The following is a 24,281-nucleotide window of genomic DNA, read 5'->3' on the forward strand; positions in this document are numbered from 1 at the left end:
GAGTTGGAGTTCAGTGAGAGGAGCTGCAGCTCACTAATCCAGCAAAATGTTTTACTGCAATACACAAAGTAAAGCACTGGATCCAGCTTTGAATTTACTGTCAGTTTTAATATTTCTTACTGCTATCTTGCTGTACTAAGGTCACTGTCACCCGTACCATGTTTGGTGTGGACCTGTTAAACATTTTCTCTTAGTTTGGTCTGTTTTGACATGTGAACACTTCACCCATATTCAAGACCACACCAAACAAGTGAACTTTGAACCAGTGACCCCTGCTTGAGTGTGCAGCTGGTGGGAATGCATTTTTACAATGGTCCACACCAAATGACAGAACTGAACACCAGAGGCTCCTTTTCTCAGTGCACATCAGCGCTGTGTTCTCCATTTTATCTGTCTCTTTTAACATTTTACTCTTTACTAGCGGCAGCATAAGCATGAGCTGCCACTAATAACAGTAGAGGTGCTACAAAATATGCAAAGATATGTTTTTAATTTTGGCTCCTGGATTGCAGAACACATTTTAGCTATGCTTCAGTGATCTCCCTGGTTATACTCAACTTGGTAAACTAATCATAAAATAGCAGAAATCAAATAGTTTGTTTTATTATACATATAGACGTGTCTCTATTGTCTAATTTCCATGTATGTTTTTTTTATATTTTCATGTTGGTAAATGTGGGCACATAGTGTAACTGAGTGATTATATCCCTGCAAAGTTTCTGACCAATGAACAAACACCTGTGTGTGTAAATCAACCAAACCAAATGAATACGATATGATATCCTAAAATCTCATTTATGACTTTAGACCATGTCTTCAACATGGTGGTGGTAGTATGAGGGTAGATTAATTGAGGAAGAACTCCCCCCCCCATAGCTGTAGTTGGACTGATGTAGGACTGAGGAACAGGGAGGAGATGGGGTGGTGGTATTTATAGGGCATTAGATTGGGACAAGGAGTGGTTTCAGGCATGTTCCTCTCCCCAAACTTCAGTTATCACATAACTACATTAATAAGTTTAGTTTTTATTTATTTATTTATTTATTTTAACCACAGATTTTGCCCAACTACTTTTGAAGTGGTGGCGTCATCCCTGGTCACCGCTATGAACCCAGAGCTCAGCTTCTGCCATCTACTTCTGCATTTTCTGTACTTGAAGTGTGTGTGTGTGTGTGTGTGTGTGTGTGTGTGTGTGTGTGTGTGTCTGGCACATCTGTCCACTATATAAGAATCAGATGCTGATCGTCTGTTACATTCACCCCATTTTCAACTGAGCTCTTCCACTCTACACACGTCTCAAATAAAACATCTCAGGATGAGGGTCAGTGTGGTTCTGCTTTGGTTGTGCTTGTCTTGTGTTCAGCTCCAGAGAGCTGACGACCAGCTCGTAGTGGGGGACGAGCAGCTTCTGCACAAGAGACGTGTGGAAAGGCCAGAGCCAGGCCAAAAAAACATCCAGCCTGATGTGTGGACCGAGCTGAGAGACATGGTGGTGGAGCAGAGGGAGCTGCTGGAGTTCTATCAAAGCCAGATTGAAGAGCTGAAGAAACAAAACACAGGTAAATCAAATGATTTGAAATAAAAAAAAACATCCCCAAACACATTTTTTTTCCAAAACTGTGATATTTTTGTGTTTTGCTCAAGACAAAAACCTTAAATGAATATGAATGAAAATTAAACAACTCTGCAAATTTGGAGACTTTAGTGGAATTTATTTGAAACATGTAGTGCATTTTTAATCTTCCATATTTGTTTTTTCCAACATTATATATAAAGTTTGTAAAGACATAATGATTCACAGACATCTGATTTGTTTAAGATTGTTTCAATTTAACATTGTATCTGTTGCCTTTATGTTAAAGCCATAAACAAAAGAATGCTGGAGTTCACTCAAATGAATTCTGGCAGGAGGAAAAAACATTGTGCTGAATTAAATTTGCTGCTGGTCATTAGGTTTTAGCATTTTTATGAAAAAAATATTAAAAGCAAAACATTTTGTTTAATTCATACAACCATGCAATTTTTTTTTTTCTCAGAACTTTTACACCAGACCCATCACATGCTAAATCAAATCTTACCTAGAGTTTAACTCTGAAATTTGACCTCTTTTGCTCAATCTATATGCTTAACATGATATATATTGTCATCTTGGCGAAGAAAAAGACACAAGATGGGCCAAGATTTGTTTTTTGTATTACACCAGCAGAAAAGACACATACACAACAGCCCATTTGAAGGGAAGGTCATCTAGCCATGCAACTCTGCTTAATGGTAGATACTTACCCCCTCACTAAACCCACACCACGACAAAATAACACACATGCAACATATACACTCGCTTTAAACTGAAGAACAGGACATTCACAACATTGAATAACAACATTTCACATTGTTTGTGTTTGACAGCTTTGGAGGGGAGAGTGGTCTCTACTGAAGTGGGTGTGGAAGCACTGAGAGAGGACAATTCATGTAAGACTTGCATGTGTGGTTCATCATCATTTCTCAAATACTTGAGCAACATGATGTTTCTGCATAAACCTCAAAAATAAACATATGCCAGTGTAATGAAATGGGTTTGTACTCAGGCTGCAAGTGCAGAGTAGATTAAGGCTTATAGTACATCACAGGCAGGGGTCAAAAGACAGACAGGAAGGTCCACACAAGCAAAATCTATTAGCAAAAATCAGCTAATGGTCAAACATAGAAAAATACCATCACTAAAAATACCAGTACTATGGAACACGGCTCAGAACTCAGAAATACACAGAGACTTGTCAAAGCCCAAGGCCAAATAAAGATGTTTATATATCACGGGGAGATAAAATCACAGTAACGCACAGCCTCAAGTGGCTTGTTGCTTTTATAAAATGGCGGCCAATAAAAAATATGATACAATGCACAGTTTTTCAGAAAATAATTCAAGTTTTTATTGATAATAATTGATATAAACAAGTATTCCACCAGAAAATTTAGTTCCTTTAGAGTTTGGTATCTTTGCCAAACACACCATAGACAGCTGAATGAAGAGAACGTTTGGTCACCTATCGCTGTATATTGCGGTCATTTTATGAATGTTTTAACTTTTTGTCGTATAACAATGAACATATGATAACACAGCATTGGTCAATACAAAAACCTTGGCATTATAAGTACTTCTTGGTCACCAAATTACCACCGCGAGTCTTATTCAGCACCAACCCAGCAGTACTCTTCTTCATACACTGGGGCTGAATCCCAAACAGCTCCCTGCTCCCTACATAGTGCACTACATAGGAATTTAACTGCTGGATCCTGCAGCCCAACAGAGCAAAATATTCAGACTCATCCACACTAGATAAATGATGCACTATTTGGCTGTAGAGGCTAAACTTTTATAGCTAGCACACTATTTAGGGAGTACGGAGCCGTTTGGGATTCAGCCTAGGTTTGACATGACTTCTGACTGAAACACTTGAAGAGTGCAATCCATTCAAGTGACAATTTTTAGACTTTTATTCTGCTGTTTTACAGTGAATCATACTGTAAGTGCTTTAATGCAAGCCTGTAAAGTTAATGATGGAGTAGTTTAGGCTGTTTGCTATCTTTTAGCCTGTTAGCTAGCTAACCTAGTTCTAGTTAAGAAGATAAGTTGCCAGCCCCTCAGTTTAAACAAAAAAAAACGTACTTCATTAATACACTCGGTGGTCCATGTAAGCAGCATGAGAGTCAAAGATTATTCATTAACAGCTGTGGAGTAGTAATATATAATTTAGTTGTTATGAGGCGGTCATAGCTGTCCGTCCACCATGTCGCACATCCTTATGTATTAACGTCATGCACAGAGGCTCAAAAAGAAGATCCAGCATGATGTTTCGGTCTGAAATGATCTCAAAATCAACATTATTCTGATGAAGATATGATAACAAAGGTCGATAATTCACTCACATCCTTGGAAGACACCTAGTTTTCATCCTTCATGAAGTTTTGACAGTTTTCCTTGAATTCTCTTTCAGTTCATCTTCTCAGGGAAGGGGTCCGAAGTGCAAGCCATGCTACAAAATGTTCTTACATGTTTCCACCAGAGGTGTCTTCAAATCCCCAAAACTTACATAGTGTAGCTTTTAATATGGAAAAAGATGAGATTCGGTCTGACACGGTGCATGTTTCTGTTTGCAGGCAGACGGAAGGTGGCATTCTCATTTGCTTCAGGCTTAAACGACAGTCTTGGGCCACTCTCCACTGACACCATACTGGTTTTCAGTAAAAAAATCACAAATGTAGGCAACGCATACAGTAAAATCACAGGTAAATTCACAGTCAGTACAGAGTACACTGGCTGGTTTGGTTCTTCTCTCTGGTGGTGTAGAGACTCTGTACTGATCCATCTGTTTCTCCTTCTGCAGGTGTTTTCACTGCTCCACTCAGAGGAGTCTATTACTTCAGGTTTAATGTACTTGGTTACAGCAGTTCATACAGGCTGGCTGTATGTTTGTACAAAAATGAAGAGAAAATCTTAGACGTGACTGAATTCCCGAAAGGACAGTATGAGTACGCCGTTGGTGGAGCCACTCTGCTGCTGCAGGAAGGAGATCAAGTGTATGTTAAGCTCAGAAGTAACAGTCAAATAATTGACAACATTGACAACCATTGTACCTTCAGTGGTTTTCTGCTGTTTGCGAAGTGAAATGCTGATGAATTAGTACAGCGTTAAAAATCTCAATCATCACATGGAAATAAACTGCATGTATTTTCATTTTTTACATGCTAAATGCCTTTCATATATGTTGTGTTTCAATCAAAAATGACATACTGCAAATGGACTGTGTACCAAATACTTAGAGTACATTTAAAACGTGACCTGCATTTTTAATGTAGGAGAGATAATTTAACATTGAGTAGCAAATGAAGTGTCAAAATTCATTTAACAGCAAAAACTAGCAGATACAGAAACTTTGTGCTTGTTTGATGCTTTCTTCTTTATTTGATCTATTTTGTGTCAGTACTCTCCTTGTCATTTCTTGCCATTGTCACTGATACAAAAATGAATGTGACATACATATTTTGGACTGCTTGTTTGTATTGTGTTTATTTCCTAAACAGTGTTTGTCATTCAAAGCTAAAAAAACTTTCTGAGAGATCATGTGATCAAAATTGCTTCATTCATGTGATTCATTGAAGTGTGAGTGTAGTCATTTCACAGGAAGCTACACAGAAAACACAAGAAAGTTTTGCCCCTTTAATTCATTTGGTATAGTGTAGTTGGTAATATGACTGCCCTCCTCTTAGCAGTCTGGGGTTTGATTCTCTGCCTGAGCAAATTACACCATGCTATACCAATAAGAGTCCTTGGGCAAGACTCCTAACACTGCATCACCTCCCTCTGTAACACGGTTACATTTTAAGTCACTCTGGATTAACGCATCGGACAAATGCATGCAAACTGTGTGTTTGGGTTTTTGCTCCAAATACCATGAATTAAGCCTATATAAAAAAGTCACTGTTTGTATTTAAATAAGCAAATACATTAAGAGCCTTTGACTGGATAATTACTGCAGTGATTACTATGTTTCAACCGGCATCATTTCTTTTAACCCTAATAGATGCAGTATCTTCTTTTTTAAGCAATCATAATCAGATGTATCCCATGGTTGTGGAGAAGATTACTGTACAAAGAAAACAGCTAAGGAAGCTGCTAAAATTACTGATATTGGGTTAAGAATTGTCCAACGCGTTATTAAAACCTAAAACAATAGCAGTGATCCGTCAACTATGTGAAAGAGAGATTGTCAGAAAAAAAATCCTAAATGACCGTAATCAGAGATCATTTAAACACCTGCTCAAATCGTAAAAAATCGACAGTAGAACTCACTGCAATGTTTCGAAGTGAAAATAAAAACTTTCCCACATGCACATTGATAAAAGCAAACCACTTGTTTTTGTCGGGGAGCATAAAGATTGGAGCATTGGAACAAGGTCATGTGATCTGATGAGTCCAGCCTTATCATGGGACGTGTCAGGGTAAGACTGGAAACACATGAATCAATGCACTCATCATGTATAGTGCCCACTGTACAAGCCTCTGGAGGCAGTGCTATGATCTGGGGTTGCTTAAATTGGTCAGGTCTAGGCTCACCAACATTATGTGGCAATAAAAAGAAGGCAGCTGGTTTCCTGAATGTACTGAATGACCAGGTTATCCCATCAATGGGTTTTTTCTTCCCTGATTGCTCAGGCATATTTCACGACAAGACTTTATGGAGTGGGTCGACTCTCCCATCATCAATGCAAGATCTCAGAGTTAGAGGTGGTCCAACAAAATATAAGAGTGTGTGGCTTTTTTTGGCCAGGCAGTGTTTCGTATTTAAGCCGGGGTTACGACTTTTACCCCGATTTTAGCCCCGATTCTCAGTCTGGTTGAGTCTGTCCAAATTGGCTGTAGACTGCAGATTTTTTGGTCAGTCTGAGTCAAGAGTTGGAGAGAGACGTGAGTAGTGTGTGAGGGCCTCAGCCTCCCGATGGTGTTTCAGACCAGTTGGAGTTTATTGAACGTTTGATTTTTCAACCCGACTCTGAGCGTCATCTAGTGTAACTGATCTACAACTCAATCTGAACGGACTCCTACAGCAGCCAATGAAAACTGAGAGTGCGAAAGAAGAAAATACAGCAAGTAAACAGAAAAATAGTGAAAAGTCTCTCACGTGTGGAGCAAAGCTTTTTAATGAGCTGAGTTTAAGGCACAATCATGTTCACGTACATTTAAAACTCTAAAACATACCACACTGATCACATCTTTAAAGCCATGATCCTCACTTAAACATGTTTACCTGCTGCTTCTTTACTGTGTCAGAGCAAACAGCAGCAGCCGCTACATGTTTATTTATTTGCGTCTCCGAGTAACGGGAGAACGTGAGAGTTAGTGTGAGTTCACGCGAGTTCAGTGAGTTTCATTTGGTTCAGCAACAACTTACAAGTTGAGCAGTGTGTGATCCCTTATCAGTCAGTGTGTGATCCCCAATATTTCCAATTCGCCCCAAAAAACTAGTCGGTGGTTGTAATAGTGTGAGACACCCAGTCTCTTATAATCTGTTAAGACTTTAAAAGTCAGTCATTGTAGTCCAGTTGGTGATGAGAGATAAAGGATCCAAAATAAAATTATATTAATGTGCTTACAAGCAAACAACTGTGGAATCATAATATATCTTATTTACCATAAAACACATTAAAAGTACTGACAGTGTCAATAAAGATTTGCAGAATTTCACAGCTGAATAGACTGATATGTCCTTGACCCTGATTCTGTGTGTTTGTAGATAATTTGTAAAAAGCAAAACAAACTTTTCCTTTTTAATATATAATCATAAAGCACAGTAGTAATGAAATACATAAGCAACAATAAATAAAACAGTCCACAATACACGCAAACACAGTTCCCTAGCTGATGGGTGGGAAACTCCTCAGACAACCTTAACCATGGGGGAAGGTTCCTCTCAGCCCCTTGTAGCTGTGGTGTAGTGGCACTCAAATGGTCAGTCCAGGCAGACTCGTAGCTGTGGTGTCAAGTCGCTCAAGTGGACAGACGGGGAGGCCTCATATGTGTGATGTAGCGTCACTTAAATGGCCAGCCCAGTAAAACCTCTTAGCAGTGATGTAGCATCACTCAAGCAGTCGGTCCAGGCAGCCTCATCGCTCTGGTGTAGTGTCGCTCAAGCAGCCACTCCAGACAGCCACAGAGCTGCAGTGTTGCATCACTCAAGTGGCCAGTCTAGGCAGCCTCATAGCTTCAGTTTTGCATTGATCAAGCAAACAGCACCTATTTTATTAGAATGTTTATATATTATATACATTTATGCAATGATTTGTAGAGATGCATCAAGAAAAATCAAACTAATCAATATATTTAACATAGTAATACATGGAAAAGTTAGTTTAAACGTAGCTCACTGTGTCACCTCCTAAAGTGGCAGGCAAACACTTTCACTTTCATTTCCTGTTTGGAGTGCAGTGACGAAAATGGTAATTAAAACAAGACAGACTCTGTTTATCACTCATAAGTGAGACAAATCACAACATTGTGACATTGGATTTTTTACTTGTTAGGCTTAAAAAGCTGCTTATCTGCTTTTTGTTTGTTTGCTTGCTTGTTTTTGTTTTTATTTTCATTTCAGGTCTTCCTCTGACCCATCAACCTGCCAGATCTAGCACTAATTGTCTTTCCAGGACTTTGTTATTCACAAATTGTGCTCTACATATGCATTATTATTGGTTTAATTCATCTGCTGGATAAGCTCATGTACCATGTTTTTTTTTTATTTATAAGGATGCAGAAGGTGTAATAATGTATTTCTGCAACCCAAATTGGGTAACACAATTCTGATCATTGCTAAGGAGATATTTTAATTACACAAATTTGATTTATGGCCAAACCAGCTTCAAGTAAAGTAGATTGTAAATACATACATACAAGCCCACAGTGCACTTCACCACATATCTGGTGATGATTTTCCCCTGTTTTTATCTCAAAAGACAGGGCCGACACATCTTAGAAAGGTTGAACACATCACATTGTCAAGCAATTACTTTGCAAGTTTTATTAAATTTGTTCAAGTAGCAATATTTTTTCACACTTTTGAATTTTAAAACAGATTCAGATGGATTAATATTGTTACAGTCTAAGATTGTTTCTCTTATTATTGTCTAACTTATAAATAATAGACTGTTAATCAGTGAGAGCCAATTGGAAAAAGTGACGCAAGACAATCCAGATACAGGACAAAGTGAATTAAATGTGCTGCTGTGTCAGTCTGCATTGTGGATTCCCACCAAAAAAAAAACATAGTTTTCAGGTAAAATCATTCTTGTTCTCAACCACCAAATGCTGAGTTTAACTGTTTGCTGAACAGCAAATTTCCCTCATTTGCAGATTCTATATTTTAAGGTGATTTGAATATAATCATGCAGTAACATGCAAATGTTTGGTGCCCTGGTAAAATCATATGATTAGTTGATTTTCTCAAAATAAGTTAACACAAATTGAAAACACAGCTCTGCACATTTTGATACATAATTGTGGTTTATTAGCTGAATGTAACATATGTAAAACCAAATGTGTCCTGTTCCAAACCTATGGCACATTTTAATATGCAGGAAAAATGTCATTAAATTTCATTCTTGTGGAGGATTTTCACTTAGAAAATGATCAACTTCATCTTGAATTGAAAAAGATACATCTTATTATCATATTAAACAAATACTGATGTGCAATTTACATCATCTGCAAAGATTTAATCATTTATGGTAGTGTGCAAAAGACAGAGACCCCCCCTTTAATTTTCTTTCTTTTTTAAATTTCCAGTGCAAATGGCCTTTTTTTTCAGAAAAAAGCAGAAAGCACATTTAACAGACAAGTACACAGAAGCCTCATCGACTAAATCGAATATCAGATGACATCTGTGTTCAGTGAGTCTCTCTTTCCCTTCATTCTAGCTGCCAATCTTTTCAGGAGACTCACTTTCAGTTTCTCAAAAAATCTGCAGACACACCTCCAAAGTTCAGTCTTAGAAGCTGGTTGTACTTTATACTCTTTCAAGGTACTCACAATCATCACATTTATCCTCTGATGGTAGGGGTGCAACGCACTATAACTAATGCAAAAGCATATAAAGCATGACTGATGTTCTAAATGTTCTTCCACACTTTGCATGCAATTACACATTTTCACCAGAGAGGTCTCCAAATCCGCAAAATGTGCACAAAATGCTGAAATTTTAGTGTTGTTGTGATAAAGTGTGTCACAATATGCTTTTTTGACCACATCAGCTGATGGTGCAATGTTGAGGGAGACGAGGGGGTAAGATGCAAGTGTGAGTCTGCGTTCTCATCGTAATCCTTGATGAAAATGAAAGAGTAACTAAGAACGAGACTAAAAAAAAGCACAAGAAATAAGATGTTTAAGCTAAAAGAAAACAAAAGACTGAGAAGATACAACCACAAACACTAAGCAAGGCCTGGAAACAACAATGCAAAGGCAAGACAAACCACCAGGGTATAAATACACTCAGAATGAACTAGAAACACCTGAGACTAATGAGTGGGTGGAGCTACAGACTACACACAGATGGGAACACTAATGGGAAGTTGAGGGAGCAGCGCAGAGACAAGGCCAAAAGCTACAACAAGAGTGCATGAAAGTCAATGACACAGTAACTGGCACAGCAGTTCTTGACAGATGCATCTTGTCAAACAAATCCATCTCAGAAAAACGAAATATTGTGATGAACATCGTTTTTCAGTAGTCACTGTTTCGGTAGTGACAACTGTAGCTCATTCTGTGCAGAACTCAAACATGAACAGCTGTACACACATAACATCATAATATTCTTAATATCCTTCTCTAAACTTTTCCAGACCTCTGCTCTTTCTGATCTTACTAAGCTGTCCTCTCCTGAAGAATTTGTCACATGCTACAATAGCACTGTCTTTGAAATACCCAATACTCTTGCCTCCTCTCAAGACTAGATGTGTTCCTGCTACTCGTACTTCACCCTGGTTCACTCTAGAACTTCACTCTGGATCAGACACAGCAGTGCTGCTGGAGTTTTTAAACACCTCAGTGTCACTGCTGGACTGAGAATAGTCCACCAACCAAAAATATCCAGCCAACAGCATCCTGTGACCACTGATGAAGGACTAGAGGATGACCAACACAAACTGTGCAGCAGCAGATGAGCTATCATCTCTGACTTTACATCTACAAGGTGGACTGACAAGGTAGGAGTGTCTAATAGAGTGGACAGTGAGTGGACAAAGTGTTTAAAACTCCAGCAGCACTGCTGTGTCTGATCCACTCAGACCAGCACAACACACACTAACATGCCACCACCACGTCAGTGATACTGCAGTGCTGAGAATGATCCACCACCCAAATAGTACCTGCTTTCTGAGGGTCCATGGGGGTCCTGACCACCAAAGAACAGGGTATTTATAGTATGAGGAGTATATATATAGTTGTGTGTATGGACGGGGAAAGCTGTAAATGAATTGGCCTCTTTGGGATTAACAAATTATTCTGAATCTGAAACCAATAAGGCTGTGTTAGGAAGGACCATCACAAAAGACTTTGATCGCTCACTGCACTCTTTCTTCAGTTTACTTCCATCAGGCTGGATGTATGTAGTCCTCATGTCTTTAAATGTGCTTTATTGATGAGTCTTGTTGCCTGTTCTTTATGTTTGTCTTGATGGTTTTTATCTAAATGTATATAATTTTTCAAATATCTGATCTTCTATGTCCCAGAAAAAATGTACGAATAGCACAAATGTCCTCTCTGGAGGACATAAAGAATCTAATCTAAATTATTTTTCTGCATTATTTGAGCTCAGAAGCTGTTCTTTACACTGCTTGAAAGTTTCATGTAGAATAGACTGATACAACTGCTTCAACACTGCTTGGAATAAAATCTTTTTAACTCACATTAAAAGTTAAGAACTTTTTTGCTTTCTCCTGTAAAGTAACCATTTTGGAGATACTTACTTTTCTTTGGACAGTGATGAAATAAAGCAGCTTACTGACTTTAATTTCTGGATCAAGTTTATACTGGAGATGAGAGAGCTGATGAACATGGAGGGGGAGAGTGAGACCATATAAAAATGAATGTGGTTCCAGACCATCAGTTAATTTTTGTTGACCTTTGTGTTTATATGAAGTTTTCTGAACTATAAAGGTTAATGTGCCATATTCTTTGTTTAATCTTGTGAAAATGTATTTTGCATTTCCAGTATTTTATTTCTCACCACAGGTTTTGTAAGCGGCCTTCGGGCTTAAGTCCTGCATATCGCTGCTGTCGGAACAAAACCTTATATCTCCAAAATGGTAACTTTACTGGAGAAGAAAAAACCTACTTTACTTTTAATGTACGTCAATGGAACCAGATGTTTTTCCAAGTCATTTTGAGCCGTTTATTTTGGTCCATTCATCATGAAATTCACACACAATGTAAAGAGCAACAGGCATTTTCAAATTAGGCCAGAAACTGAACTAACTCCCGAGTCTGTTGGTTTAAATTATAACCTATATTTGTCAATGAGGGTAGATGATCAACAAACTCTTAACTGAGTATCAGTAACACATCGGTTCTGTGCATAAGCAGTCTTTCAAGTCCTGGAATGCTGCTTCACACTCCTCAGTCCATTTTACCTTTTGCGGCATGTCTTTCTTTACAAGGTCCGTTAAAACTGCTGCTCTTTTGGAGAAGTTTGGAATAAAACGACGGTACCGCACCCTTCGTTTTGTGTTCGGCGCTGGACTATTCCGTACTGCCTCCACCTTGTCGACCTGTGGGCGGATGACTCCTCCCCCTAGTATGTAGCCTAGGTAGGAAACCGTACCTCTTGCCAGGTGACACTTGGCTGGATTTGCAGTCAGTCCCGCCTTGCTGATTCGTTGTAGTACCTCACTGACATGACACACGTGCTCCTCCCAAGTGTCACTGTAGATGACTACGTCATCTATGTAAGCTGCAGCAAACTCTTCTGTACCCTTCAGTACACCGTCCATCAGCCTTTGGAATGTTGCTGCGGCTCCATGCAACCCGAAAGGCATTACCGAAAAATGGTATAATCCTGAAGGTACACGAAAAGCTGTAAGTTCTTTAGCCTCTGGGCTCAAAGGAACTTGCCAATAACCTTTGCAAAGGTCTAGTGTTGACAAGAACTTTGCTTTGCCCAGTCTTTCAATCAGCTCGTCCGCTCTCGGCATTGGATATGGATCAAAAGCTGATACCGAGTTCAATTTTGAGAAATCAACACAGAATCTTAGTCCACCATCCTTTTTCGGGAGCAGGACCACTGGGCTGCACCATTTGCTGGTTGAAGGCTTTATCACCCCCATCCGAAGCATAGTCTCTACCTCCTTCTTCAGATCTGGGATCAGACACGCTGGTACTCGACAGCTGGTTTGCCGAATCGGCTCACCTTTCAGCAGTCTGATGTTGTGCTGGATGTCATCTGTCCTACCGGAGTCTGCTCTGAAGAGTCCTGGAGGGATGGCTCTCTCCAGTTCCTCTCGCTGTGTGTTGTTGAGGTGAGACAAATCAGGCATTGAGCTGCTCTCACTGGCTGTTGGGAAGTACTGCTCTGTGATTTCTTCCTCGTCCTGAACAGCTCGAACCCACAGTTGCTCTGAACTGTTGTGATCCGCCTCTTTCCATGCCTTCAGCATGTTGATGTGGAATGTCTGTGTCTTTTTTCTCCTGTCGGGGAGAGATAACTCATAGGTCGTCCGATTGACCCTTCTGAGCACCTCATAAGGCCCGTGCCATTTTGCTAAAAGACTGGTATTGGATGTTGGCAGAAGAACCAGAGCTTTCTCGCCTGGCTTGAGCTCTCTGTTCTTTGCTGTGCGGTCATACCATGTCTTTTGCCGTTGCTGTGCCTTCTCCATGTTGTCCCTCACAAGCTCTGTGATCTTTGACATTTTTTCTCTCATTTTGAGGACATGTGAGAGAACGTTCAGCCTTTGCGCTGTGTCATTGCCTTCCCAGGCCTCTTTCAGGACGTCTAATTGCAAGAGGCTCCTTATGCTGTAATCCTTGGCAGAGATGTACCAGTCCTGGTAGATCTTTTAATTCTGAAGCAAAATAAAGCTGAAGCTATGGTAATGACCTGTGCACAGACTAAAAACACAGAGCAAGAAAGTGCAGCATTAATGAAGGAACTCCCATTTTGTGAAATCACTAAAAAGCATAAATCTAAAGCTCTCAGAAGGCAGGAAAAAGTCAGAGGTACACCCATAGAGGAATGTGTAAAGCTGCTAGAACTAGATGCAGAGGAATTAAAATCTGACATAGCCAAACAGCAAGCAGAAGACCCTACGCTGAAACCTTTGTTTTTAAAATGTGCTGAAGCCACAGCTGAAGGTGACAAACAGTTCATTTTAAAAGACAACATTTTATACAGAATTAAGGGCGAGTTCGAACAGCTAGTAGTACCCAAAACCTAAGGCAGCAAGTACTTAAACTTGCACACTCAGAGCCTTGGGCAGGTCTTATGGGGACAATCAAAACACTAAGCAGGATAGTCACTAGGTTTTACTGGCCGCGTCAATATCAAGATGTGGTAGAATATTGTAAAGCATGTCCTGAATGCCAACTTACAGCCCCTTTGAAAAGTGCAGGCAAAGTTCCCATGATTAACTTGTCCATTGTAGATGCTCCATTTTCGCGTATTGCCATGGACATAGCAGGACCTCTTCCAAGAAGTCGTGGGGGTAACTGCTATATCCTAGTAATATGTGATTATGCAACAAGGTACCCAGAGGCGTTTGCATGGAGAAAGGTGAAGACAAGGCAGATTGTCAACGCCTTAATCCAACTTATCTCGCGGGTAGGAATCCCAAAAGAGATTTTAACGGATCAGGGATCAAATTTTATGTCCAGGCAGCTCACTGATGTTTTTAAACTACTGGGGGTTAGGGGTATCAGAACCACACCATACCACCCCCAGACTGACGGGCTAACTGAACGCTTCATCCAGACCCTGAAGTCCATGCTACGCCGTTTTGTCTCCGAGGTTGGAGCAGATTGAGACACATGGCTCCCGTATGTCCTGTTTGCATACCGGGAGGTGCCACAAGCGTCAATGGGATTTTCACCATTCTAGCTTCTTTATGGTAGAGAGGTGAGAGGACCATTAGACATCCTGAAAGAGGCCTGGGAAGGCAATGACACAGCGCAAAGACTGAACGTTCTCTCACATGTCCTCTAAATGAGAGAAAAAATGTCAAAGATCACAGAGCTTGTAAGGGACAACATGGAGAAGGCACAGCAACGGCAAAAGACATGGTATGACCGCACAGCAAAGAACAGAGAGCTCAAGCCAGGCGAGAAAGCTCTGGTTCTTCCGCCAACATCCGATACCAGTCTTTTAGCAAAATGGCACGGGCCTTATGAATTAAAAGATCAACCAGAACTGGTACATCTCTGCCAAGGATTACAGCATAAGGAGCCTCTTGCAAAATACCCACATTCAGTAAGTATGTTTGACCGTTAACCTCGATGTTAACCTCAGCTGTTGGGTAAATCTGCTCTCCTCCGTGTATACATTTAACTCTGAGCTCTCCTGTGTATTTTAACTGCGTCTCTAGGAGACAGTCAGCTAGCACTAGCGTTTGACTTGCACCAGTGTCTAGTAGTACTCTGCGCTTTTTACCCCCTACTTTGACGGTTAAAATCACATCTTTACTGAACTCTTTTGGCTTAAAACTCTTTTCCCTTGCAGGTGTGTAACATAGCTGGTTGATACTACTCTGAAGCTTAGGACATGTGTTAGCCTTATGACCCACTTGATTACAGTTAAAACATCTGATAGTATTATCTGGGCTGTGTTTAATGCTACAAGTTCTGGCTTTATTTTTATCTGAGCTTTGCCGGTAGCCCTGAGTGGATGATCTAAAAACCTGGGGTTTAGAACCACTACCATATCCATCCCCAAACTTACCGAGTTCACAGCTGTATCGTGCTCAGATCTCCCAGCCGGAACTTTCCTTCAGCTTGTCTGGCTGCGATGTACGCTTCTGCGAGTGTGACTGCTTGATCCATTGATGTTGGGCTGCGTTCGATGATCCAGCTGCGGAGCTCAGGGTTCACCATCTTGAGATACTGTTCCAAGATAATGGTGTCGCCTATCTGCTCTTTGGTTTTCTCACGTGGTGTCATCCATTTCTCATACAGTCCCTTCAATCTGGTGTACAGTTCCCTGGGTGTGTCATCCGCTCTCACAGCACAGTCTCTGAAACGCTGCCTATACGTCTCTTTGTTAATTTCATACTTTCTCAGCACTGCGTTCTTTATGCGTCCTCAGCGTCCATTGCAACATAAGCTGCTCTTGCTTTGCCTTCTAACAAAGGAATCAGGTGAAGTGCCCAGCTCAGGCCACTGTGCAGCTTGTGCTAAGCGTTCGAATGTAGTCAGAAAGTGTTCAATGTCATCAGTCTCTTTCAAAGTAGGCATTCTAGGAGCCATACCATTTGCGCTGTAGGTTGCTCCTCCTGCCACTGTCTTTGGCTCGCCACTGCCGTTTGTGAAGTCCTTAAAATCCATGCTTGAGGTTGCGCAATCTGCTCCTCGCTCCCCGCACTGTCCAAACTCGCCGCGAGCTGTCTTTTCTGGACTTCTCCTTGCAAAAGTCCAAACTGATGCTGAAGCGACCACCATCTTTGCTCTTGTCTTGCCATTTCGTGATGTATTAGCTTATCTTTACTCCTCTGCTCGGCGATGAAGCCCTGGAGTAACTCGCAGACTTGCTCGATGCTCGCTGTTGTGCTGCCGGCGGTGGATTCAGCTGACGCCGTCGGCTGCTGCCGTTGCTCATTCACGCTCTCATTCTGCTCCTCCGCATGAGAGCTCGTTGCCGCTTTTCTAACTACGTAACTACGCCAAACTACGCCAAAAGTCTTTTTATACAGTTTTCTGAGTCTTTTCTCTCACCGTTCATGCTCTAAATGGACGCCGCCATGTTTGTTTTTCCCGCCTCACTTCTTCACTGTCGCCTTTTCTCTGTTGCCGTGCTCACTACTGCCACCACAGTGTTGTTCACTGCAGCCGCTTCTCTGTCGCTCCTCCTGGTTCTCAGAAGAGTCGTTGAAAGTAGAGGCTGCTGCTGCTATGATGCGATGAGCGTCGTGGGAACCAGACTCCGCTGTCGTTTTAATATGACGATCATCGAGGGAACCAGATATCGCTGCCACTATAATGTGACGATGCTTCGCCGAACCCCGTTAGGAGATACAAAGTCACCGGGTAGTTTGTAACTGAATGGGTAGTGGAATGTAGTTGCAGGTTGAGGATGTGATGACTCTGGATGATTCTTTGCAATGAGTGAGATTTATTTACACGGTGAAACACACAAAAGAAAAACTGTACAAACACAAAGTAAATAGAGATTAAAACGTTGACCCGACTTGATCAGTACAGGTAAGTATAAATAGTCTCAGGCCGCAAGGCCACAGGACTATACTCTTTTTAGCTTAGCTCTTACTCCCTTTTCCCTCAGTCTCCTTGCAATCTGAGGTGAGTATTCTTGAGCTAGCCCCCTTCTAAACCCTTCCCCTGCCTCTTATAGGGTTAGCCCCACCCCTGCATCACCTGAGCTGAACCATTCCACTCTGCAGGGGTGTTGCTGTCCTCTAAGAGTGGATTAAGAACAAGGATGAATAAAATCATAATTAAATCTCACAAGGCCTTAATGCATGAAATTACCAGTGGGACATTTCATACAGTGCGCACATTTACTAGCCCGTCTCACTCTGTCTTCTGTACCCTAGGTAGAGACATCACCCCTCTCATGAGCTAGCAGTGGGCCCTCCGGCACGCTCATGAGTGAGCTCCGTCTGCTCTGCCTCCCTTTTGCTGCTAGTGTTAGGAAACAGACAACAGGTGAGTATTACAGGTAGGTGTTCAGGTAAGTATCACATACAGTCCTCTGGTGATGGGCAACACATTTGCCTCATCACAATTTTAGATAGCAGAGTCTCTTATGGGAGAACCAAGATGCACGGCCAACTAAGATAGTGTGGGACAATTCCATTATTTAGGATGGGGGGCAACAGAGCTAGAATACGAGTGAAGAGGAACTACCTGATAGTGTCTAGGCTTAAATCTGTCTGGCACACATTATAAGAGCAATTTAAAAATATATATATCCAATTCACTTTTCTTGCATAAAATTGACCTGATTATTGAATTCAAATCATTTTTTTAAATAATAACGTGTGCAGGGGTCCTTTTGGGATATGCTGCCTTGAGGCAACATTGTGCGACAATTGGACGAAATGATATAGATCCATGTTCCTTCAAGTGGTGAGAACTGGCTTGTGACTGGCTAAATCCATCCCACTGTTGCACAATGTTGCTTCTAGGCAAGAAAAATATTTCTGCAATTTCACATAACTGAAAAATGATACTGAATGTTAAACAGAGGTTTGAAATTGCCCTCTAAGAGACAGTATGACCAAAAACGTGCTTTTTTACTGACTCACTCAAATTCTGCCCTTTCTTGTTAACCCTTTCAGTGTCCTTAAATATGTATAATGTTTTTGTGAAGTGAGGAGAATGTTTGTTGCCCTGAGGCAACATTGTGCAATAAAGGGTTAATGGATGTTCAGACAGCTGATAAGACCTAAATGTATCTTGAACTATAAAAGTGTGTGAAATATGTCACTGATGGCCCAGAAGGATGTTTACACAGTCCACAGTTTCAGCATCGACCACACTGCCCCTTCTTTATATTGCGATTTCACATTTTCAACAAACGATGTGTGAAACCATGCATCAGCCTCTGTACAGAAGGTGTTTGCAGTGTAAGATAATGCTTCAACAACACAAGTTGAGAGTTTGTCTATCATTGCTGACCATTTAACCCCTTATAATCCCAAGTCTATTACATACTAAGAATCGATGATAGAAGTTTAAATAAATCTTTGGCCCACTGTAACCACCATAGAACTACACTTAAATGTCAATTCCAGAGAGAAAACCCTAAAGAGGTGCTTTTTACAATAGGAACTGGAGTTTTTGTTCTTGACTTGTGACAACAGCAACCATAAAGAACCATACAGTTCTGCTAAGAATGTAGACATGGTTTCATTGTATACAGTGGTGCTTGGAAGTTTGTGGACCATTAAGAATTTTCTACATTTCTGCAGATATTTGACCTAAAACTTTATCAGATCCTAAACGTAGATAAAGAGAATCAAATTAAACAAATGAGGCAAAATAATATAAAAAAGATCTTTTTAGTTTACTTTTTAATGTTTGGAGAAAGGAAAGCACTGCATTCCAGCACATAAACCTACCCTATCTGTGAAACATGGTGGTAGTAGTATCATAGTTTGCTGCATCTGGGCCTGGACAGCTTGCCAACACTGTTATACCAGCAAATTCTAAAGGGAAATGTCAGGACAGCTGACTGTGAGCTGAAACTCAAACTGTGGTTCATGCACCAAGCCGATGTGCAGGACTAATCAACAGTTACCAGACACATTTAGCTGCAGTTATTGCTGCACAAGTGGGTCACACCAGATACTGAAAACAAAGGTTCACACACTTTTGCCACTAACATATATATGCAGAATGCTTCTACAAACATTAGTGAAAGAATGAGTCGCTCTCAGGAGCTCAGTGAATTCCAGCGTGGTACCGTGATAGGATGCCACCTGTGCAACAAGTCCAGTCGTGAAATTTCCTCACTACTAAATATTCCACAGTCAACTGTCAGTGATATTATAACAAAGTGGAAGCGATTGAGAATGACAACAACTCAGCCATGAAGTGGTCGGCCACGTAAAATGACAGAGCGGGGTCATTTCCAGTATTTTATTTCTCACCACAGATTCACGTCAGTGGAACCAGATTTTTTTTCCAAGTCATTTTGAGCCGTTTATTTTGGTCCATTCATCATGAAATTCACACACAATGTAAAGAGCAACAGGCATTTTCAAATTAGGCCAAAAACTGAAAAACGATGGAAATGGAGATACAATGTTTTGTTCAAACAGCAGCGATATTTTGATGCCAGCCCTGAACAATTTGTCCAGCCCACAGTTATTACTGCAATGTTTTTTTTAAACCACCTTTTTAAAAATTACATTACATAACAGCAACCCAAGTAGTCGAGTCCTCACCCTTTCCAATGATGTATCCATGAAATGTTTCCATGGGATGCGTGCAACTCCCGAGTCTGTTGGTTTAAATTATATCCTATATTCGACACTAAGGGTCCACATGACAGTGGAGAAACATAAGTTGGTATCACACAGCAAATTCCTTACATGTACTATTCTACGTTTGTCTCTCCCAAATTGTAGATAGTGAATACATGTGTATTATGAGTCACACATGTTTAATCTTTGATCTGCTGTCCCCGCTATGAACATAAAGTTGAGCTTGTGCAGTTTACTTCTGTGTTTTCTATTCTTCAAGTGTACAGAGTCTTACAGTGCATTCCCTTCTGTAAGAGCCAGATGTCGATTTCCGGGTATGCATCCCATTTTCAGCTGAACCCCTCCAGTTCCCTCCTTTCCAACTAAGTCTGATCATATTTGAGGTAGACAAATTGGATACACTTTATTTGGAGTTGTCTTTGTAGATGATCAACAAACTCTTAATTGAGTATCAGTAACACATCAACAACACACCAGTGAAGTAGCAGCAGTGAAGCATCTGAATACACTGAAGTAAATATCTTGTAGATGTTCTTTTGATACATTACTTACATTAAGTAGATGTGTTGTTAATATGTTGCTTGCAAAACCCAACTTTACCAACCTTACCCACAACCTAACATTCACCCTGACCCTAATCCTAATCCTAAACTGAACCTCAACCCAAAACCTACTCTTAGCCCTAACCCTGGGCTGGGATTAGGTTAACAGTTTATTAATCATCTACAAATGACCACTCCACATACAGTATTAACATATAACTGTATGGGTGGCTGAGGATAAACCCCAGAAGGTTTTAGATACCAGGGTTTCTTATGGGAGAACCGAGATGCATGGCCAACTAAGATAGTGTGGGACAATTCTATTATTTAGGATGGAGAAATGGCAAATGATTATGCAAATCTTCAGAATTTGGAGGAGGTTTGGGGGCAACAGAGCTAGAATACGAGTGAAGAGGAACTACCTGATAGTGTCTAGGCTTAAATCTGTTTGGCACGCATTATAAGAGCAATTTAAAAAATATGTATCCGATTCACTTTTCTTGCATAAAATTGACCTGATTATAGAATTCAAGTCATTTTTTAAATAATAACGTGTGCAGGGGTCCTTTTGGTATATGCTGCCTTGAGGCAACATTGTGCGACAATTGAACGGAATGATACAGATCCTGTCACGCATTCAGCTAGTCAACCAACGAACTTCAATTCCCAAAATCCTCCGCGTACTCACGTGACTCCAGAAAGGTCATCAGCGGCCTATCACTGCTCAAGTTCACCTGAGTATTAATGATGTTCACCTGTGGGTTTCTGTCATATGACTTACCTAGCTAGTATATTAGCCTGGGCTATAGTTAGGTTTGTTGTGAGGTATTGCTTTCCATTGTGAAACTACTAGGTGTACTTCCTGTTGTGATTTATCGTGTATGAATGTTTGCTTACCCTTTTTCTCATTGACTCTGTTTTTGGATTTGCCCTTCTGTACTGTTACCTGATTTCTTGGATTTTCGGTGTTGACTATTCACATGTATTTTGGACTTTGCTCTGTTTTTTTCCTTGTCGGTTATGGTCGCCTTTTGTATTCTATTGTTTACTGTGGAACTGACCCATGCCTGTTTTTTGATGACGTTATACTTGCCAGAATCCCCAAGTAAAACTTCTGTTGTGTTTTATATCCGCGAGCGTCTGCTTACTGGTCAAACGTTACAGATCCATGTTCCCTCAAGTGGTGAGAACTGGCTTGTGACTGGCTAAATCCATCCCACTGTTGCACAATGTTGCTTCTAGGCAAGAAAAATATTTCTGCAATTTCACATAACTGAAAAATGATACTGAATGTTAAACAGAGGTTTGAAAGTGCCCTCTAAGAGATAGTATGACCAAAAACGTGCCTTTTACTGACTCAGTCAAACGCTGCCCTTTCTTCTTAACCCTGTCAGTGTCCTTAAATATGTATAATGCTATTGTAAAGCGAGGAGAATGTTTGTTGCCCTGAGGCATCATTTCAGCATCTACCACACTGCCCCTTCTTTTTTACAGCAATTTCACACTTCAACATACAATGTGTGAAACCATGCATCAGCTTCTGTACAGAAGGTGTTAGCAGTGTCAGATAATGCTTCACCAACACAAGTAGACAGTTTGTCTATCATTGCTGACCATTTAACCCCTTATAATCCCAAGTTTATTGCATACTAAGAATAGATAATGGAAGTTTAAATAAAACTTTGGGCCCACTGTAACCACCATAGAACTACACTTAAATGTCAATTCCAGAGAGAAAACCCTACAGAGGTCATTATTTTTACAATAGGAAATGGAATTTTTGTTCTTGACTTGGAACTACAACAACCATAAAGAACCATACAGTTCTGCTAAGAATTTAGACATGGTTTCATTGTATACAGTGGTGCTTGCAAGTTTGTGGACCTTTTAGAATTTTCTACATTTCTGCAGATATTTGACCTAAAACTTTATCAGATCCTAAAAGTGAATAAAGAGAACCAAATTAAACAAATGAGGCAAAATAATATTACATGATCTTTTTAGTTTACTTTTTTATGTGTGGAGAAAGGAAAGAACTGCATTCCAGCATAAAAACCTACCCTATCTGTGAAACATGGTGGTAGTAGTATCATAGTTTGCTGCATCTGGGCCTGGACAGCTTGCCAACACTGTTATACCAGCAAATTCTAAAGGGCAATGTCAGGACAGCTGACTGTGAGCTGAAACTCAAATTGTGGGTCATGCACCAAGCCGATGTGCAGGACTAATCAACAGTTACCGTAAACATTTAGTTGCAGTTATTGCTGCATAAGTGGGTCACACCAGATGCTGAAAACAAAGGTTCACACACTTTTGCCACTCACAGATACACTATACTGCATATATATGCAGACTGCTTCTACAAACATTAGTGAAAGAATGAGTCGCTCTCAGGAGCTCAGTGAATTCCAGCGTGGTACCGTGATAGGATGCCACCTGTGCAACAAGTCCAGTTGTGAAATTTCCTCACTACTAAATATTCCACAGTCAACTGTCAGTGATATTATAACAAAGTGGAAGCGATTGAGAATGACAACAACTCAGCCATGAAGTGGTCGGCCACGTAAAATGACAGAGCGGGGTCATTGCCAGTATTTTATTTCTCACCACAGATTTTGTAAGCGGCCTTCAGGCCCTAAGTCCTGGCTGCCGTGCTGTCGGAACAAAACCTCCAAAATGGTAACTTTACAGGAGAAGAAAAAACATACTTTACTTTTAATGTACGTCAGTGGAACCAGATTTTTTTCCAAGTCATTTTGAGGCGTTTATTTTGGTCCATTCATTATGAAATTCACACACAATGTAAAGAGCAACAGGCATTTTCAAATTAGGCCAAAAACTGAAAAATGATAAAAATGGAGAGATACAATGTTTTGTTCAAACAGCAATGATATTTTGATGCCAGTCCTGAACAATTTGTCCAGCCCACAGTTATTAATGCAATGTTTTTTTTTTTAAACCACCTTTTTTAAAATTACATTGCATAACAGCAACCCAAGTAGTCGAGTCCTCACCCTTTCCAATGATGTATCCATGAAATGTTTCCATGGGATGCATGTGACTAACTCCCGAGTCTGTTGGTTTAAATCATATCCCATATTCAACACTAAGGGTCCACATGACAGTGGAGAAACATATGTTGGTATCACACAGCAAATTCCTTACATGTACTATCCTACATTTGTCTCTCCCAAACTGTAGCCAGTAAATATATGTGTATCATGCACAGAGTCACACATGCTTAATCTTTGATCTGCTGTCCCCACTATGAACATAAAGTTGAGCTTGTGCAGTTTACTTCTGTGTTTTCTATTCTTCAAATGTCTGCACAGTCTTACAGTGCATTCTCTTCTGTAAGAGCCAGATGTCGATTTCCGGGTACATGCATCCCATTTTCAGCTGAACCCTCCAATTCCCTCCTTTCCAACTAAGTCCGATCATATTTGAGGTAGACAAATTGGATACACTTTATTTGGAGTGGTCCTTTGTAGATGATCAACAAACTCTTAACTGAGTATCAGTAACACATCAACAACACACCAGGGAAGTAGCAGCAGTGAAGCATCTGAATACACTGAAGTAAATATCTTGTAGATGTTCTGCTGATACATTACTTACATTAAGTAGATGTGTTGTTAATATGTTGCTTGCAAAACCCAACTTTACCAACCTTACCCACAACCTAACTTTCACCCTGGCCCTAATCCTAACCCTAAACTTAAACTCTACCCAAAACCTACTCTTAGCCCTAACCCTGGGCTGGGATTAGGTTAACAGTTTATTAATCATCTACAAATGATCACTCCAAATACAGTATTAACATATAACTGTATGGGTAGCTGAGGATAAACCCCAGAAGGTTTTAGATACCAGGGTTTCTTATGGGAGAACCGAGATGCATGGCCAACTAAGATAGTGTGGGACAATTCCATTATTTAGGATGGAGAAATGGCAAATGATTATGCAAATCTTCAGAATTTGGAGGAGGTTTGGGGGCAACAGAGCTAGAATACGAGTGAAGAGGAACTACCTGATAGTGTCTAGGCT

General features: G+C 40.4%; 1 protein-coding gene across 1 annotated transcript; it reads left to right on the plus strand.

The window, feature by feature from the left end:
* The first annotated feature begins 1,419 nt into the window (after nt 1–1,419).
* Nucleotides 1,420–4,787, plus strand: LOC118824919 (complement C1q-like protein 3). The gene is made up of 4 exons (XM_036595383.1): nt 1,420–1,559; nt 2,407–2,469; nt 4,156–4,284; nt 4,383–4,787. Exons 1-4 carry the CDS (start codon nt 1,487–1,489, stop codon nt 4,661–4,663), a joined length of 546 nt encoding a protein of 181 aa, XP_036451276.1. The 5' UTR covers nt 1,420–1,486; the 3' UTR covers nt 4,664–4,787.
* The last annotated feature ends 19,494 nt before the right edge of the window (nt 4,788–24,281 follow it).

This window comes from Colossoma macropomum, unplaced genomic scaffold (assembly GCF_904425465.1).
Source record: "Colossoma macropomum unplaced genomic scaffold, Colossoma_macropomum, whole genome shotgun sequence".
NCBI classification, from domain to species: Eukaryota; Metazoa; Chordata; class Actinopteri; order Characiformes; family Serrasalmidae; genus Colossoma; species Colossoma macropomum.